The sequence below is a fragment of the Scyliorhinus canicula genome, chromosome 28 (assembly GCF_902713615.1).
Source record: "Scyliorhinus canicula chromosome 28, sScyCan1.1, whole genome shotgun sequence".
NCBI lineage: Eukaryota > Metazoa > Chordata > Chondrichthyes > Carcharhiniformes > Scyliorhinidae > Scyliorhinus > Scyliorhinus canicula.
The window spans coordinates 1,271,258-1,289,771 of record NC_052173.1 but is presented as its reverse complement, the minus strand read 5'-3'; the positions used below and the strand labels follow the sequence as shown (position 1 = coordinate 1,289,771).

The window sequence follows — 18,514 nt, the reverse complement described above, 5'->3', positions numbered from 1 at the left end:
CAGGAAACCACCATAAGTCCACATGGAGGAGGACACCTAACTCCTCTGTTAAACCTACCCCACGTGAGGGAAGGGCTCTAACAATCCAGAGGCAGAGAAACAGTCTCTCTCTCTCCAACAAATCAGTCAAGGATTGACCAAATCCACTTCGGCTTGCGCCACCGCTCAATTCAAATCTCCTATTCTAATGGCTCGAAAGACAAAGAGCCATCAAGGAACACACTCCAACCTGAAGGAAACATCAGAAGAAACTCAGTCCTCCCCTGGATACATAATCTACCTGCACTATCGAAGGCATGGTAATTTTAAAGTAACAAAAATAAAAATCCGATACGGTTAGCTCTAACTGGGGAAGGTGGGGGGCTTCCCACAACCACGAGGATTATACCAAATAATAGCAGAAAGGAGTAAAACTGCACAGACCACATTTCACATAATTGATTCAATATGGTTTTAGATCGAACAGGATAACAGGCGACAGCCAGCCTCATGCTCACAGCAGGAGAAATGACAGCAATAAATAATCAACACCACAATGGCATGGGCAGCACGGTGGTGCAGTGGTTAGCACTGCAGCCTCACGCCGCTGAGGTCCCAGGTTCAATCCCGGCCCTGGGTCACTGTCCGTGTGGAGTTTGCACATTCTCCCTGTGTTTGCGTGGGTTTTGCCCCCACAACCCAAAGATGTGCAGGTTAGGTGGATTGGCCACGCTAAATTGCCCCTCAATTGGGAAGAAAAATAATTGGGTACTCAATTTATTTTTTAAAACACAACATTTACAAGGGAGTAATGTCCAGGATTATTGAAGCATTGCAGGATAATAACGTGGTCTTTGTTGCTCGAAAAGGCTTGACAGGATCATCGAACACGATTCAGGATCCGTCAAGGATACCAACAAACGAAGCATCTTCACTTCCACCATGCTGCCACTCATGCCACCCACATCCTAGGCCCCAGCCGGAGGGGAGATGACTTGACATGATTGGGCACCTCCAACCCCTCATGATGAGCATCGAGAATAAGATAATATAGGGCCAGTGGTCTGGGCCCAACCGACCCCAGGCCTTGAAGACTTTATGCTCCGTTGAACCTGACATGCCCAGCCTCCTGATCAAGATTACTAAAGCCTGGCAGCCAATTTTCAAACTCAATCGGGAACTTGACTCCCACTTCTCGCCAGGGACTGGGCTCACAGACACTCCTTGTCCGGCCCCTACCTCGCAAACCCTTCAGGATGGACGACACACCGTGCAGTAGGATCGCAATGAAAGGAGGGCCCTTACCAGGTAAAGTGCACTACCGGATACCAGGATTCTCTCCTGCATCTCCACCATTCTCCCAAGGATACCTTGCAATTCCTCAAAGTGAGCTCCAAAGATTTGCACCACGGAGATGAGATCCTCACCCAGAACAACATTAGAACATAGAACTTAGAACATTACAGCTCAGTACAGGCCCTTCGGCCCTCGATGTTGCGCCGACCTGTGAAACCACTCTCAAGCCCATCTACGCTATTCCCTTAACATCCATATGTTTATCCAATGACGACTTAAATGCCCTTAATGTCGGCGAGTCCACTACTGTTTGTAGCCACCTGGGGTGGCCACGTCCCGATTACAAAATGGACACTTGCAGAGAATGAAGGGAAAATTGGACAATGCTAAGAAAGCAGGCAGGTGCAGGTTTGTCTGTGGATTGACGTTTGCAGCTCCCAGACAAGACTGATGTGTGTGTGTGGGGGGGGGTGGTTGGGGGGGGGTTTGGGTTGGGTGGGCGGGTGAGGGTTCGTTTGTTTTTCTTTATTGGGCATGTATATTTGCTTTCATAGAACATAGAACAGTACAGCACAGAACAGGCCCTTCGGCCCTCGATGTTGTGCCGAGCAATGATCACCCTACTTAAACCCACGTAACCCAACAATCCCCCCATTAACCTTACACTACGGGCAATTTAGCATGGCCAATCCACCTAACCCGCACATCTTTGGACTGTGGGAGGAAACCGGAGCACCCGGAGGAAACCCACGCACACACGGGGAGGACGTGCAGACTCCGCACAGACAGTGACCCAGCCGGGAATCGAACCTGGGACCCTGGAGCTGTGAAGCATTGATGCTAACCACCATGCTACCGTGAGGCCCCTTTCATGTTAACTATCTCTGTTAATTTATTATTTGTGTATGGGGGGGGGTTACTGTTCTTATTTCTTTCTCTTGTTGGTAAAAATTTGTGAAAACTTGAATAAAAATTATTTTTTAAAAAGCAAGTAGGCTTCAATGAAGTTACTGTGAAAAGCCCCGAGTCGCCACATTCCGGGACCTGTTCGGGGGGGGCTGGTACGGGAATCGAACCGTGCTGCTGCCTTGTTCTGCATTACAAGCCAGCTGTTTAGCCCACTGTGCTAAACCAGCCCCTCATGGAAGCATTATCACATCTATTGAGTTTCCCTCCAAGTCACTCACCATGCTGACTTTGGAAATAAATCAGCCATTCCTTCACTGTCACTGAGCCAAAATTCTGGAACTCTCTCCCTAACAGCACAGTGGGTGTACCTACACCACAGCAAGAAGGCAGCTCACCACCAGCTTCTTTTTTTTTTTTTTTTTTATAAATTTAGATTACCCAATTATTTTTTTCTATTAAGGGGCAATTTAGCGTGGCCAACCCACCTACTCTGCACATTTTTGGGTTGTGGGGGCGAAACCCACGCAGACACGGGGAGAATGTGCAAACTCCACACGGACAGTGACCCAGAGCCGGGATCGAACCTGGGACCTCAGCGCCGTGAGGCGGTTGTGCTAACCACTAGGCCACCGTGCTGCCCTTGCTTCTTAAGGGGCAATTAGGGATGGTAAATTACTGCTGCCAGTGATGTCCAGTCCCATGTTTTGGAACCTACTGTGTACAAATTGATTTCTGACATCAAAACAATTCCTACAATTCAAGAATGTTCCTAATGCTGCTCAGCATTTCAGGCTTTCCTGATGCAGTGAACAACATTATATAAGTTCAAATAAAGTTCTGAAGAAGAGTCATATGGACTCGAAATGTTAACTCTGTTTCTCTCGGGCAGCACGGTGGCACAGTGGGTTAGCCCTGTGGCCTCACGGCACCAAGGTCCCAGGTTTGATCCTGGCTCTGGGTCACTGTCTGTGTGGAGTTTGCACATTGAAATGAAAATGAAATGAAATGAAAATCGCTTATTGTCACGAGTAGGCTTCAATGAAGTTACTGTGAAAAGCCCCTAGTCGCCACATTCCGGTGCCTGTCCGGGGAGGCTGGTACGGGAATTGAACCGTGCTGCTGGCCTGCTTGGTCTGCTTTAAAAGCCAGCGATTTAGCTCAGTGAGCTAAACCAGCCCCTGTCTGCGTGGGTTTCACCCCCACAACCCAAAATATGTGCAGGGTAGGTGGATTGGCCATGCTAAATTGCCCCTTAATTGGAAAAAATGGATTGGGTACTCTAAATTTATTAAAACAAACTCTGTTTCTCTCTCCACAGATGCTGCCAGACCTGCTATGTTTTTCCAGTGTTTTCTGTTTTTATTTTATATTATATAAATTCAAGTTCTTTCTTATGTGAGTTTGGGTGGTGCCTGTGGATCTCTGTACCCCCAAAGAGGAGAAAATTTATTTTTATAACTGAATCCATGGAATTCCGACAGTGCAGAAGGAGGCCATTCAGCCCACCGGGTCTGCACCGACCCTCTGAAAAAGCACTCTACCCAGGCCCACACCCCCACCCTATCCCGTAACCTCCATTGACTCTATCTATAATTCCCGCTGCCTCGGAAAGGCAGCCAGCATAATTAAGGACCCCACGCACCCCGGACATACTCTCTTCCACCTCCTTCTGTCAGGAAAAAGATACCAAAGTTTGAGGTCACGTACCAACCGACTCAAGAACAGCTTCTTCCCTACTGCCATCAGACTTTTGAATGGACCTACCTCGTATTAAGTTGATCTTTTCTCTACATCTTGCTGTAACTGTAACATTATATTCTGCAGTCTCTCCTTCCTTATGTGCGGTATGCATTGTTTGTACAGTATGCAAGAAACAATACTTTTCACTGTATACTAATACATGTAACAATAATAAATCAAATCAAAAATCACCTAACCTTTAGACACTAAGGGGCACTTTTAAAAATAATAATCTTTATTATTGTCACAAGTAGGCTTACAGTGACCCATTACACTGTAATGAAGTTACTGTGAAAAGCCCCTAGTTGCCACATTCCGGCGCCTGTTCGGGTACACAGAGGGAGAAACCAGAATGTTCAATTCGCCTAACAAGTGCATCTTTTGGTTCTTGTGGGAGGAAACCGGAGCACCCTGAGGAAACCCACACAGACATGGGGAGAACGTGCAGACTCCACACAGACAATGACCCAAACCGGGAATCAAACCTGGGACCCTGGAGCTGTGAAGCCACAGTGCTAACCACTATGCTACCATGCTGCCCATAACCATGCGACCTAACCTGCACATCTTTGGACTATAGGAGGAAATTGGAGCACCCGGAGGAAACCCATGCAGACACGGAGAGAATGTGCAGACTTCACATGGAACTCGGGTCCCTGGCGCTGTGAGGCAGGAATGCTAACCACCGTGCCACCCATAACTGTCGTAGCAACATGAGTAGAATTGCATTTATTCCTGAGAAATGTGATATGACATATGAATTATTTTGCTATATTAATTGCACCATGCCAAAAATGCAATTCTTATATTTTCCAATTGTACAAGTTAACTCTGTCTGGCCGGGGCAGCATGGTGGCCTAGTGGTTAGCACAACTGCCTCACTGTGCCGAGGTCCCAAGTTCGATCCCGGCTCTGGGTCACTGTCCGTGTGGTTTGCACATTCTCCCCATGTCTGCCTGGGTTTCGCCCCCACAACCCAAAAATGTGCAGGGTAGGTGGATTGACCACGCTAAATTGCCCCTTAATTGGAAAAAAAAATTGGGTAATCTAAAATTATTTTTAAAAAAACTCTGTCTGGCCTCAGTTTTCTGATCTCCTGATCAGGTTGACATGATGTCAAGAGGCAACTAGACGGACCTTGTTATCGGATGTCCCGCCTTCACAATCAATACCTTCTCAGATTGGTGAACGTCGAACGCCCACCCGCCCCTTTGACGATTGGTCCAGCCCGCCTGTCAATCACAGCGCATGCACGGCTGCGCCCGCCTTTCTCCGCTGTCATTGGCGGAGAGAGCTGTCAATAATAAATGCCCGCTTTTTATTGAGCCGGGGTGCTGTCACTCAGCTCGCGCGGACGCCTGTGGTCCAGACTTGGCCCAGTCTCAGTTGTTGCGACACTATAAAAAAAAAACCACCCACCCTGCGAAGTTGAAGACGTCGTGAAGGTAGAAAATAATAATCAGTTTTAGTCAGATTTATTTCCGAGTGACTCGTTCCTCATCGAATGTGGGCTCGGATTCAGCCCAAATGTTCCCGAGTTGATGGGTCTGTTTTGTGGAGAAAGAAAATACCTTTTGCCGGTTGTGGGTGTGGAGACTGGGCGGACAATTCAGTGTTTTAAATGTTTATTTTATTTCCAGAAACTGGATTAATCCCCCCAGCCCCATATCTATTTATTTTCTTTTTAAAATCACGAGGCTAACATTGTAAGTCGGTGTCTGCTGATTTGCAGGAGGGTTGGGTTGGAAGTTATTTTGGAGTCTCCAAGCCTGGTCCTTGGGCCTTTCCTTGTGTTGGGATTTAAAGGGGTATCCTGGACAACATCTATGGCTATTGAAGTTTGGGGGGAGGAGGGAGGGGAGATTTATTTATCGTGTGTAACAAAACATTCATTATTACCTTTTTGTGTGACAAAGCTAGAAGTGTCACTTTAAGTGTCTGTCTTTTTTAAAATTTAGAGTACCCTTATTTAGAGGATGGCACAAGTGGATAGCACTGTGGTTTCACAGGGTCCCAGGTTCGATTCCCTGCTGGGTCACAGTCTGTGTGGAGTCTGCATGTTCTCCCTGTGTCTGTGTGGGTTTCCTCCGGGTGCTCTGGTTTCCTCCCACAGTCCAAAGATGTGCAGGTTAGGTGGGCTGGCCATGATAAATTGCCCTTGGTGACCAAAAAGGTTAGGAGGGTTACGGGGATAGGGTGGAAGTGAGGGCTTAAGTGGGTTGGTGCAAACTCGATGGGCTGAATGGCCTCCTTCTGCACTATGTTCTATGGGGCTGTTTAGCTCACAGGGCTAATCGCTGGCTTTGAAAGCAGACCAAGGCAAGCCAGCAGCACGTTTCGATTCCTGTAATAGGTGCCGTAATGTGGTGACTAGGGGCTTTTCACAGTAACTTCATTTGAAGCCTACTTGTGACAATTTAAAGGGCAATTTAGTGTGACCAATCCACTTAACCTGCACATCTTTAGGTTCTGGGGGGGCAAAACCCACACAGACATGGAGAGAATGTGCAAACTCCACACGGACAGTGACCCAGAGCTGGGATCGAACCTGGGACCTTGGCACTGTGAGGTAGCAGTGCTATTAACTGCCTGTCTTGTGTAGAAATCAATCTGACTGCCCAAGAAGGTTTCAATAAATGATGCAAATTGAACTATTTTCTTTTATGTGCTGTAGGTGTGGTACTTTTAATTTCAGTGGACTCTTTTCAACCTTGAGTTGGGGTTGAGGACAAAGTAGAACAGGGGTTCTATCGTGGGTCTAGCAGCATCTGTGAGAAGTGGGAAATGGTTACTCTTGTGAATTGGAAGATGCTGCTACAGAATATTTTCAGCACTGTGTGGCAGCATTATTGCTTTATTTCACACTTAAAAACTGGATACATGCTAGTGGTTTGTTGTGTTTCAAAGAAGTTCCTATTAATTTTGTTGGGAAGCTAACAAGTTTATCTAAACTAAGCTACAAGTTTCTCTAAGCTAAGGAGTAGGTGTCAATATTGCTGAATTGTCTGTTTTTTAATGCTAATTCCCTTTAATTGGCTTAGTCTTATTCTTAAGTGCCTTTGTGATTCATCTGTTGGCCAACATCCCTAAAACAGATCTTTGGCCATTTTGCATTTCAAATGTAGTAATTATTAGAACATAATTGGCAACAAGTACTTTTGGGACTTCCTGTGTTACCTCAGTTTGACTGTGTTTACTCCACTTGGGTGCTGATTGGATGTTGATGTGGTATGGGGGGAAAACAAATCATCATGGTGTGATGAAAGAGTGGTGTTTTTTCTTTTCGCCCAAAGTGTGGTCCTGCCATTAATGCAATTGGTATGTTTAGAAGGATTTGTAGGTTGACACGTGCCTTCTTTGGCCATTGAGGCCCAAGATGAGACTCTTAACCTGGAGCTTCTGGCTTGGAGGCAAGGATGTGCCACAAGACATCTTGATTCTATAAGCATAGGTTTAGTAAAAATCTAATGGTTTGAATTACAATTTAACCCAGGGAATGGCAAATATGGTAGATTCAGATGATGCAGTTCTGATACAAATGAATTTAAAACTAATTTGTAGAGAGGTGGTGCAATGGTTAGCACTGCTGCCCCAGGACCTGGGCTCAATCCTGGCCCCGGTCTCATTCTGTGTGGAGTTTGCATGTTCTCCCTGTCTGTGTAGGTCTTGCCCACACAACCCAAAGACAACCCATGCTAAATTGCCATTTGAAAAAATAATTGGGTACTCAATTTATAAAATTTCAGATGGGTACTTGATTTTAATGCAGACCAGCATGCTTGCTTGCTTGTTATTTGATCAACTATCATCAATCGAATGGTCAACTAGACTGGCAAGTCCGAAGCCCTGGTTCTCTTGCACTTGCTATCCAGTTCTGGTTATAAGATGTTGGAAGGTCTGGTTACCATAGAGACGAACCAGAAGTCTGAGTTAAGAATTATGCTAAAAGATCAGATTGGGCTTTTGGCCTGTGTCAGGCTAAATGACAGGGAAAGTCAACCTGAAACGGTTCCTCCATGATGCCTCTTGGTACTAGAGCAATTTGTGACAATTCTCCCTTGGGGTGGCAAAGTATCAATGAAGTTACTGTGAGAAGCCCCTAGTCGCCACACTTTGGTGCCTGTTTGGGGAGGCCGGTATGGGAATTGAACCTGTGCTGCTGGCATTGTTCTGTATTACAAGCCAGCTGTTTAGCCCACTGTGCTAAACCAACCCCAGTTTTGACACTGGGAATTGGAATGAGACTGGCCACATTACATGAAACATGGAAAATAGCAGCAGGAGGAGGCCATTCAAGCCTGCTGCCATTAGTTTTATGATCATGGCTGATCATCAAACTTGATAGCCTAATCCTGCTTTAGCCTAATCCTGCTTTGTCCCCTACCCATCGGATTGAGATTCGATCTCATTTTTCGATTTGAAATTCTGGTCCTAGGAGGTTTCAGACACACCAGAATTGTTGTCTACCTTCAAGATTCTTCGGTCCAATTCAAAGCTCTTTATAGTCCAGGAAAATCTCTTTTGTACCCTTTGTTGCTGGATCTTTTGTACATGTGCAGGTTTGGACTGGTTGGTGTCTTTGTAATCTTCACATTTTAGTATCAAGCTGAGATGTATTGAATGTAAACTTTAAAATCTGACAGTGGAATAGCCCATGAAAGATGCCCCATGCTGTCCCAGTTTAAAGCTTGGCAAAAAGTATTTCCTGGTATGTGAAGCTGAACTTTGAACCCTGTTGCAGACTAATTGTGACCTGTGTATACTCCTATGATATAGGAAAGCTTATTGCATTGTAAATAGTTTGATTACTTTCACTAGTGAATTTTAGTTCCCTCCAGTAATAACAGTTGTTAATGACCCAAAGCTGGTTAAATGTGGGATATTACCTTTAAATTGTGGTTCATGAGAAACTTTCAAATTGAAGTAACACTTAAAGGAAGAATAAAGCTTGCATGGTGATTGTAGTTCCTAGTGTTTTTCAATGTCTGAGCCAGTTTTTGTAGTGCTTGACAGCAGCCAACTATCTGTCAGTTGTAAGGAGTTGGTGCTGATATTCATTAGCCTATCAGAAATAGAAATGCTGAGTTACAAAAGTAAGCTTGCTTTTGTAAAATTGTCACATGCTAATTTAAATGACTTCCTGCTTAACACAGGATAGCAGCATTGAGTGATAGCTGGTTGGGCATACAAAAAGTGTTGTGGCACAAGCTGTTTGAGTACAGTGTCAGTAAGATTACCCTTACTAGACTGGTTTAGATCGTAATTGGAGCTTGCTGAATGAAAACCCAAAAGTCATGAGACATGGAATGAGGAAGGTTCTTTCTGCTGCACCTGTCTTGCTGACTGCATTGGTTTTCAGGTGCTTTCAAGTTGGAATTGAGTCTCCTGTTAGAATTGATCCTTAAGTGTGTAATAAGCCAGGTGAAGCTTGCACTCTTGTTCCTTTCTCTATTTCTAATTTGCAGCCTAAATTTGAGTTGATATTTTTGTGTTAGACTGGGGATGACTGTTAGAATTAATTATGCATTTCACAACCTTGTCCCAATGAGAACCTTTTGAATTGTCACCCTGTAGGGCATTGATTCAGTTATTGCGCCACTTTTCATCTCTAGGGAGAGAGCCCAAATCAAATGTAATTCACTTGACAATCAATGGCAATCTCCATAACAGGACTTTTTGATAAAATTCTCAAGAAGCCAGTTTAATCTTAGAATTTGCTAAACAGCAGTTTTCTGATTCTTTACCCAAACTTGAAGTCAACACAACCTCATTCCAGGGGTGTCTAGCTGTGTTTACTTCAGATGAGCCTTCCAGCCATTCCATTGTTTGCTTATTGGCATAAAGTGAACTGATAGGGTTTTACAACCATCACCAGTTGGTTCCATGGTCATTTGCACTCTAAATTCCAGATTTTATTGAATTCACATTTTTCCCCCATCTGCTGTGATGGGAACCCGGAGTGGCATTACTCTGGGTTATTATAAAATGTTAATCAGTTTTGTTTTTTTCTTTCCTCTTGCAGGTTGTATGGTTCCAAGGCAATCTTGGTTCCACAGTGGTGCCTAGCCTCTGGAATTGGTAGGCTAACTTGTTTGTGTTAATAGAATCCTATTGTGACAGTCATGGCCAGCAGAGGAGCATCCAGGCCAAATGGTCAATCCCAGGCCAGCAAAATCTGCCAGTTTAAACTTGTATTGTTAGGGGAGTCGGCTGTGGGAAAATCCAGTCTTGTGCTACGTTTTGTTAAAGGACAATTCCACGAATACCAGGAAAGCACAATTGGTGGTAAGTCCTCTTGAGATGTAGCCATGGATGATTACACTGAATGCCAACATGTAGTCACTGTCTGCCTTTGATATATAATGCAAAGCTTTTTAACAAAAAAAAACAGATCTTCCAAGTACATATTTGCTATTCAAGGGTAACTAAGCCTCTTCCTTAACCATTAGAAGTTTGTTTTTAAACTTTATGCAATGAAAATGAACTGGGTATGTTAACTGGAGATGGGATGGTAAGGGGCTATTAGCTGTTGCTCACCATCAACTGTTCTGCTGTTTTACCAACCCTTTGCTGGATATATTTTGGAGTGTGGTGAAGCCTATAATCTCATGTAATTGTTGATCTGTGCAACAAACTACATTATTTGCATTTCCTATCATTCTCTTTTGGGGCATCATGGGTCACCTAGGTTTGCTTTCAATTCACTTGTGGGGATGTAGGTGTTGCTGGCTGGGACAGCATTTTTTGTCCTCAAACTGAAAGGTATTTAAAGAGTGGAGTTGAATGTAATTCCCTAAGGGCACTAGTGAGCTCAATGGGTTTTTATTATGGTTTCATGGTTGTCATTTAGGCTTTTAATTCTAGATTTAGATTTTTCACTTCTCACCATTCATGGTGGGATTCTCTCCTGGGTCCACAAAGCAATATACTGGGTCTCCAGTGACAATTCAACTAGCCACCAGCTCCCTGATTTATAAAGCTTGTGACCAAATATACCCAAAAACGTCTTGCAACCAAGTTGACAGATGAGGTGTGAACAACTCTTCCGAGTTGCCTTGTTCCCAGTGCTAACAGTTTGGTAGGATGAGGTTGAGGCAAGGTCATTGTGAATATAATCCACGGAGGGAGGGGTGTCATTGTGAATATAATCCACTGAGGGAGGGAATGGATGAGATTCCTGAAAGATCATGTCAAATAATTTTGATTGGTGGGTGGCGATTGGTTTAATTGGTGGGTGGCATCACCTGGTTTGTGTCTCTGGCCACTTTACTTCATAGAATCTGCAGTGCAGAAGGAGGCCATTTGGCCCATCAAGTCTGCATCGGCCCTTGGGAAAAAGTACCCTATTTAAACCTAGGCTTCCACCCTATCTCAGTAACCCAACCTTTTGGGGACATGGGCAATTTAGAATGTCCGATCCACCTAACCTGCGCATCTTTGGACTGTGGGAGAAAAACCACGCAGACAGCTGAGACCCTGGAACTGAGGCAGCAGTGCTAACCACTGTGCTGCCCATTTGCAGTGTTAATACTGCAATATTTTAATGAATGGTGTTTTCTCAAATTATTATAGATCTGTTTGCAATTTAGATGTCCAAAGATAAGTAGGATCCTGATTCATAGCACAATTATGATTAGGGGAGGAAGAGTTTTATCTTTTTACCTTTTCATCGTGTTTTATCTTTTACACTCCATAATTTGGTCTATTTCAGTTGCCTGCTTAACGTCCCAAGTAATCTTAACCTTGCTTGATTCCTGTAACTTGTTGCAAGCCTTTAATGTAAAACACTGGCCAGTTGGCTTCAAATCAAAAATCTTAAACTTTTTTTTTAAATAGCTGCATTTCTCACACAATCTGTCTGCTTGGATGACACAACAGTGAAGTTTGAGATCTGGGACACTGCTGGACAGGAGCGATATCACAGTCTAGCTCCCATGTACTACAGAGGTGCTCAAGCTGCCATTGTGGTTTATGACATCACCAATCAGGTTAGAATTACTGATCACTTGGATATTTTCTTGCTATAATGCACAGCAAAAATGTCCATTATATTTGTTTAATGTTGGTGCTGCTATCATGTATTTTTCAGGCTTTGTTAAAGGGAGTCAGTTTCTCTAACCTATAATCATGTAGCATGTTCAGATCTCCAACTAGAGCTGAAGTAAAAGCAGTTGTGTGTGGAGGGAAGGGAGGTAGTGAATACCAAGAACTTTGAAAGGAGATGGCATGAAAACACCTCCTTTAAACCCTATTGTACCATATTCTAAAATGTTTGAGAACAGCCCAGTAAGTTTCTCAATTGGGTATGGAAGGGAACTAGCCAAGAGAAGTGCTTGTGGATATTCCCATCATACAGCCATAGAATTTTCTACAGTGCAGAAGGAGGCCATTTGGCCCAGTCAGCAATGTCTGTCTGGCTCTCGCTCTGCACAGGAGGAAACCAGAGCACCTAGAGGAAACCCACACAGACATGGACACTGGCACACCCTTGGGACTGGGAGTCAGCCAAAGCAAGAATTGAACCTGCTAACCACTGCGACCCAAGTGGAAGTGGTTTTCTTTTGAAATGCATACAAACTGTAATCTTCACTATAAATATTTTAAGCACCTGCTGGAAGTAACCTAGTGGTGATTCCACCCTAGTCCCTAGTAATACCTCAATGATGCAGCTGAACTTGATACTGATTTAACTTTATATTCTCTACGCTGTTTCCAGGAAACATTCGCAAGAGCAAAGACCTGGGTGAAAGAGTTGCAGCGACAAGCAAGTCCCAATATAGTTATAGCACTGTCGGGAAATAAAGCTGATCTGGCTAATAAAAGGATGGTGGAATATGAGGTAGGTTTCAGTTGGTTTGGGAGGGGCAGGGGGTTGCAATGTTGGTGCACAAAATATGCACATTGGTGATTATTTGGCTTTTTAGATTAAACATGGGAGTAGCCACAAACAACACTGGACCATCTCAGCAGGTCTGACGGCATCTGTGGACAGAAGGGGAGGTGATTGTAGTGGCATTCTCACTGGGCTAGTAATCTCGGAGACTGTAGGTTCAAATCCCACAACAGCAGAAAAACCTGATTCTAATAATCATGAAACCATGGTCATCACTGAAATGCAGTTATCACAAGTTGTATTAAACTAGTTTAATCTGCTCCACCAGGCACATTTTGGGATTGTCTGTACCTATTCGTACAAAAACCTAGGTTTTGCATGCAATTAAAGCTCTCACCATACAGACACAAATGTAACCAGGAAACAAAACAACTACAAGAGTAATTCCTTCACAGTAAAGTGTATTCCTTCAAGGTTCTTAAAAGCTGTTTAATCTGAATGCTTGTGGTGCCATTTATAAAGGAATTATGCTAATGCAAATGAGTTTTACACAACCTGTAAATTTCAATTAAAACCTGTTCAGATAATCTGCAAATAAAAAATTAAACCATGATCATCAATGTGCTTTTGTAGGGAAGAATCTGCTGTCCTTACCTGGTCTTGCCTGCATGTGACTCCAGAGACACAGCAAATGTGGTTGACTCTTAACTGCCCTGTGAACTAGCCTAGCAAGCCACTCTGTTCAAGGGCAATTGGAGATCAGCAGTAAATGCTGGCCCAGCCAGTGACGTGGGCATCCCTGAATGAATTTAATAAAAATCAAGATTGTCCAGTATTTTCTGTTTTTGGATTCTAACAGCTGCAGCTTTATCTATGGGAGTAGCCAAATCACTACTGCAGCAATTGCAAAGTGCACAGCAATGGAATTAAACTGATCTTTCTCCTCTTTGAATGAAGGTTTTGGACAGTTTCTAGTAAATATGAATCTGTTCACCCCCCCCCCCCCCCCCCCCCCTCTTCCTGTGGGAAGATAGACTCCACACCTTTTTAAAACTAAAATGGGTGGGAAAGCAGGCAGTGAAGGAGATTTTACAAACTGACAGGCTAGGAGATTGGGCTAAAATCAATTTAATGTAGATCCATTTTGACTGAAAAAAGCACCAATTTATTATTTAAATAGAAGGAAGGCTGATTCAAATGTATCTGGGGCAGTCAGTATGCAGGTACAGCATGTAATTAAAGGCAAATGGAATGTTGCCATTTATTCAAGAACTGGAGGGTAGACTAGTATTGCAATTGTGTAGGTGTTGGTGCGACCACATCTGGAGTATTGTCTCCTTATTTGAGGAAGAATGTGGTGGCTTTGGAGGAGGTTACCTGATTTGATTCCAGGGATCATGGGTTGACATGAAGATTAAACTGTCTTTGGGCTTGTACTTGCTGGAGTTTAGAAGGATGAGGGGATCTGATCAAGTGTATAAAATACTAAAGGGGTTGATGAAGTAAATGTAGGCCAATGTTTTCCCTTGTGGGAAATTTTAGTGACTAGGTCATGGATAAAGTTTGAGGTAGATTTCGAACTGAGATGAGGAACTACGTACCCGCTGCCCCATAGTCTGGTGGAATCTGAGTCATTGAACGGTTTAAGAGGGAGATGGATATATTTTTGCAAATAACTGGGTTAAAGGGACATGGACAGCAGGTGGGGAGGTGGATTTGAGACCAGGAAGAGATGCGTGATGAAAAGATCTGATTGAATGGCATGTGAAGGACTGAATTGTCATCGACTGCTTTACTAATTTCATTAACTTTTCTGTGATATGAAATAATTTCAGATTCTCATTCACCTTTGCCTTAATTGCCACTTTATTTTTCAACAGGAAGCACAAGCATATGCAGATGATAACAGTTTGTTGTTCATGGAGACATCAGCAAAGACGGCAATGAATGTTAATGACTTATTTTTGGCAATAGGTAAGATGTGAAAGATTAGCAATTTGGATCGAGCAAGTCTCTGAGTCCACATACCAGATCAATGAGTTAAGCCATTGTTACGCCTCTTAGTCCACATACCAGATCAATGAGTTAAGCCATTGTTAAATAGGATAACTACTACTGTTAACAGATTATAACCAACAACTAGGTGGACTTCATTTTGTTACTGGCATAACTCTTTTAAATTGGTATGGTCCCAGGTAAAATTTATGTTTGCAGTGGGAACCTGAAATGCCTTGGACAAACATCCAAGTAGTCCATGTTTATAGTTTGCCTGACATGCCCAACCTCTGGATACTGCTTGTCTAGATTTTCTTACAACACCAAGTTAAAGTCCAACAGGTTTGTTTCAAATCACTAGTTTTCAGAGCACTACTCCTTCTCTGAATGATGAGGTAGGTTCCAGAAACTTGTATATAGGCAGATTCAGGGGCAGCACGGTGGCCTAGTGGTTAGCACAACCGCCTCACGGCGCTGAGGTCCCAGGTTCGATCCTGGCTCTGGGTCACTGTCCGTGTGGCGTTTGCACGTTCTCCCCGTGTCTGCGTGGGTTTCGCCCCCACATCCCAAAAATGTGCAGAGTAGGTGGATTGGCCACGCTAAATTGCCCCTTAATTGGAAAAAATAATTGGCTAATCTAAATTTATAAAAAGAAAAAAAAAAAAAAATATAGGCAGATTCAAAGATGCAATACCATACTTTGAATGCAGTTCTTTGCAGGTAATTAAGTCTACAAGTTCAGACAGAGCAACTGAGAGGGATAATGAAGTGTGAATTGTCTCGAGGCAGGACAGTTGATAGGATTTTGCAAGCCCAGGCCACAAATGTATCGAGGTGGGGGGGTGAATGTAATGTGACATGAAACATTTTAAAGTGACAGCTGTGTTGTAATTAATATTTGTGATCACTTCTATTTGCATTACTGGTGACCTCCCATCTGATCAGGGCTAACTAAAAAGGGTAACTTAGGCTGGGCACACACTAGAATGTAATACAAAACCCTTTAATGAATAATGGGAAGGAACTTGGGTTTCAACTGTGCCATACCTTGCCTTCTATTGAAGTTGGGAATGAGCCACACTACTTTAATTCATGGTGGCCCTTGTACAATAGCTTGACACACACACCATTGGTCACCTGAGTGAGTTGTGGTGTGTACCCATTCAGCACCTCTGTACACGTGTGCTGATAGTTGTTTGGTAGTACAGAATGTTTTTAAAATATCTTTTTATAAAGTACCCAATTCATGGGAGCAATTTAGCATGGCAAATCCACCTACCCTGCACATCTTTGGGTTGTGGGGCAAAACCCACGCAAATGCAAGGAGAATGTGTCTGAACAGTGAACCAGTGCTGGGATCAAACCTGGGACCTCAGCTTTGAGGTAGCAATGCTACCCATTGTGCCACCGTGCTGCCCTTGGTAGTACAGAACTTGACCTGCTGAAAAAATGTCTTGGGTGCATAGAGCTGAAAGTCCTTTTTGTGGCAATCAATGGTTCCAATGCAGTACTGTACTAAAGGCACTGTTGCATTGTTTATTCTGTCAAATGGGGACAGCTGCCTACTTGACAGGTAGATGGGATCCAAGTTCCTGTGGTGTATAAAGAATGAGTTTGTGCCAATGCTAGCAAAAATGTCTGGTCAGTTGTCTCTCTGTTGGTGGTACCTTGAGCGCAAATTAGCTGCTGCATTTGGCTGCATGACTGCACTAAAATTACTTGGTTGTGATGTGAGGCAGTTGCAATAAGATGCGCTACATAAACGCAAACTTTGAAATTGTAAGCCCCCTTGGCTGCTAGCAGCAGTTGGCAGTCATATTTAAAATATATCCTACTTTACACTTGCTTTTATTAAATCTTGTGCTTCTAGAAGTGAAAATAGCATTGCGCAAATCAAGCTCCTGGCTTCTAAGGTGGTTTCAGCAGCTCAATTAAGGCTCAGGACTTGGAGATTTGACTGACTAGGGTTTAGGATAACATTTGGTTACACACTTGACAAAACAGCTCTGGCAAAAAGATCAAACGCATTGACATCTTTTGAGGTTTAGGACTGTGGTTTTGTGATCAAACCATGAGTTAAATGTGTTTAGTCACTTTGATACATTGAGTGATAATTTGAAGTTCTTAACTAGCATAGTTAGAACATCTCTCATTCTAATTCGAATCTTTCACGTTCACCCTTGGCATACCACCACTTTTTAAAATTCATTTTGAAAGCGGTTCTCAAATGGATTTTAAACTGCTTTCAAAAGGCTGATAAACCTCCTTTATCACTTGGAGCACCATTACACGTATCTTTATCTTCCAGCCAAGAAGTTGCCAAAGAGTGAACTTCAGAATGCCAGCGGAACAACAGGGCGAAATAAAGGTGTGGATCTCCATGAACCATCTCAGCAGAACAAGAGCCAATGTTGTAGCAACTAAGCAGACAATGAAGGGAGCTTGCTCCAGTTGACAACTGCACATTCAATGAGTTGAAATGGAATCTCTGCACCCATGCCTTTTGCAATGCCTCTGTATAAAGTACCTGCAGAATGGATTTGGGACTTCTTGCACCCATCTTTATTTTGTACTAGAGATGCAAATATCAACCTAATCCCTTTTTTCATCCTTTTTAAAATGTTCTTGCTATGTAAATGCACTTGTCTGTCTCCTACAAACCAGTTACTCAAAAGCTTTTTTTAAACAAAACATGTAGATAATTTGGAATTTGATTAGATTGTTCTTAAACTGCAACTTTGCGGCCTAGTGGTTAGCACAACCGCCTCACGGCGCTGAGGTCCCAGGTTCGATCCCGGCTCTGGGTCACTGTCCGTGTGGAGTTTGCACATTCTCCCCGTGTTTGCGTGGGTTTCACCCCCACAACCCAAAAATGTGCAGAGTAGGTGGATTGGCCACGCTAAATTGCCCCTTAATTGGAAAAAATAATTGGGTAATCTAAATTAAAAAAAAAAAAAAAAAAAAAAAAAAAAAAAACTGCAACTTTGCTGCTTGTGCTGAATGTAAATTATATCTTCAAACTTGTGAATGTTTGGCCTATATTTTGAAACTGCACAGAAAGTATCAGTATTTGCATTGTTAACCTTAGCCAGCATATTTGTGGTTTGGTAACTTGTAGGAATTGGTCCTTTCTAAGGGCCCTGTACTAAACAGTGGTGTGGTTTTAGCTGCTACAATTCAACTAGTTGCCGAGGCAGTAATTTCAGTTATCTATCAATCACTAATTACACTTATTGTTTGTAACAAATTGGGTTTAGCTTGGGGCCTCGTAGCAATGTTTTGCTTTTGGAGCTTGGTGGGATATGCAGGCTTGCAAGTGGGAGAAAAGGGTAATGGTACACTGAAGCTAAATGCACAGATGGGGAATTCTGCCTTAATGGTGTATGCAGTTTCAAATGATATTGGGTGACAGGAGTATGCTTTTGCTCTTTCCGGGTGTATTCCAAAGTGTGCAGTAAATAAGCTAGCTGTGAACTTTGTGGAGGAGGTTAGGTAGAAGAGGATTAATGAGCATGTTTTATACTGTAAATGACTAACCACTACATGTCCTGAACAATTCAACCCACTTAACAATTTGTTCAGGTTCCTACAGCGAGGCTGTGTACATATGACTGAACTGACATCTATGGAGCACTTGCCTCTACTTAATACCCTTTTTTTTTGAGGCTGATGGCAGTATTGATATTTGAATACATTGTCAGTTGAACCATGACTTGGATGCATGCTACAATCTCTCGCCACCTTTGTTTGGAAGGGAGTTAT

The 18,514-nt window shown here is 43.2% G+C and overlaps 1 protein-coding gene across 3 annotated transcripts; it reads left to right on the top strand.

The window, feature by feature from the left end:
• Window positions 1–5,257: 5,257 nt before the first annotated feature.
• LOC119958112 (ras-related protein Rab-5B) lies at window positions 5,258–17,491 on the top strand. 3 transcript variants are annotated; one of them, XM_038786347.1, is made up of 6 exons: window positions 5,258–5,369; window positions 9,947–10,209; window positions 11,761–11,912; window positions 12,641–12,763; window positions 14,638–14,731; window positions 17,061–17,491. In XM_038786347.1, exons 2-6 carry the CDS (start codon window positions 10,047–10,049, stop codon window positions 17,174–17,176), a joined length of 648 nt encoding a protein of 215 aa, XP_038642275.1. In that variant the 5' UTR covers window positions 5,258–5,369; window positions 9,947–10,046; the 3' UTR covers window positions 17,177–17,491. The 3 variants fall into 3 exon arrangements, with proteins under 3 accessions (XP_038642275.1, XP_038642276.1, XP_038642278.1); XM_038786348.1 differs by having other exon boundaries at window positions 5,358–5,469; XM_038786350.1 differs by lacking the exon at window positions 5,258–5,369 and adding an exon at window positions 5,613–5,630.
• The last annotated feature ends 1,023 nt before the right edge of the window (window positions 17,492–18,514 follow it).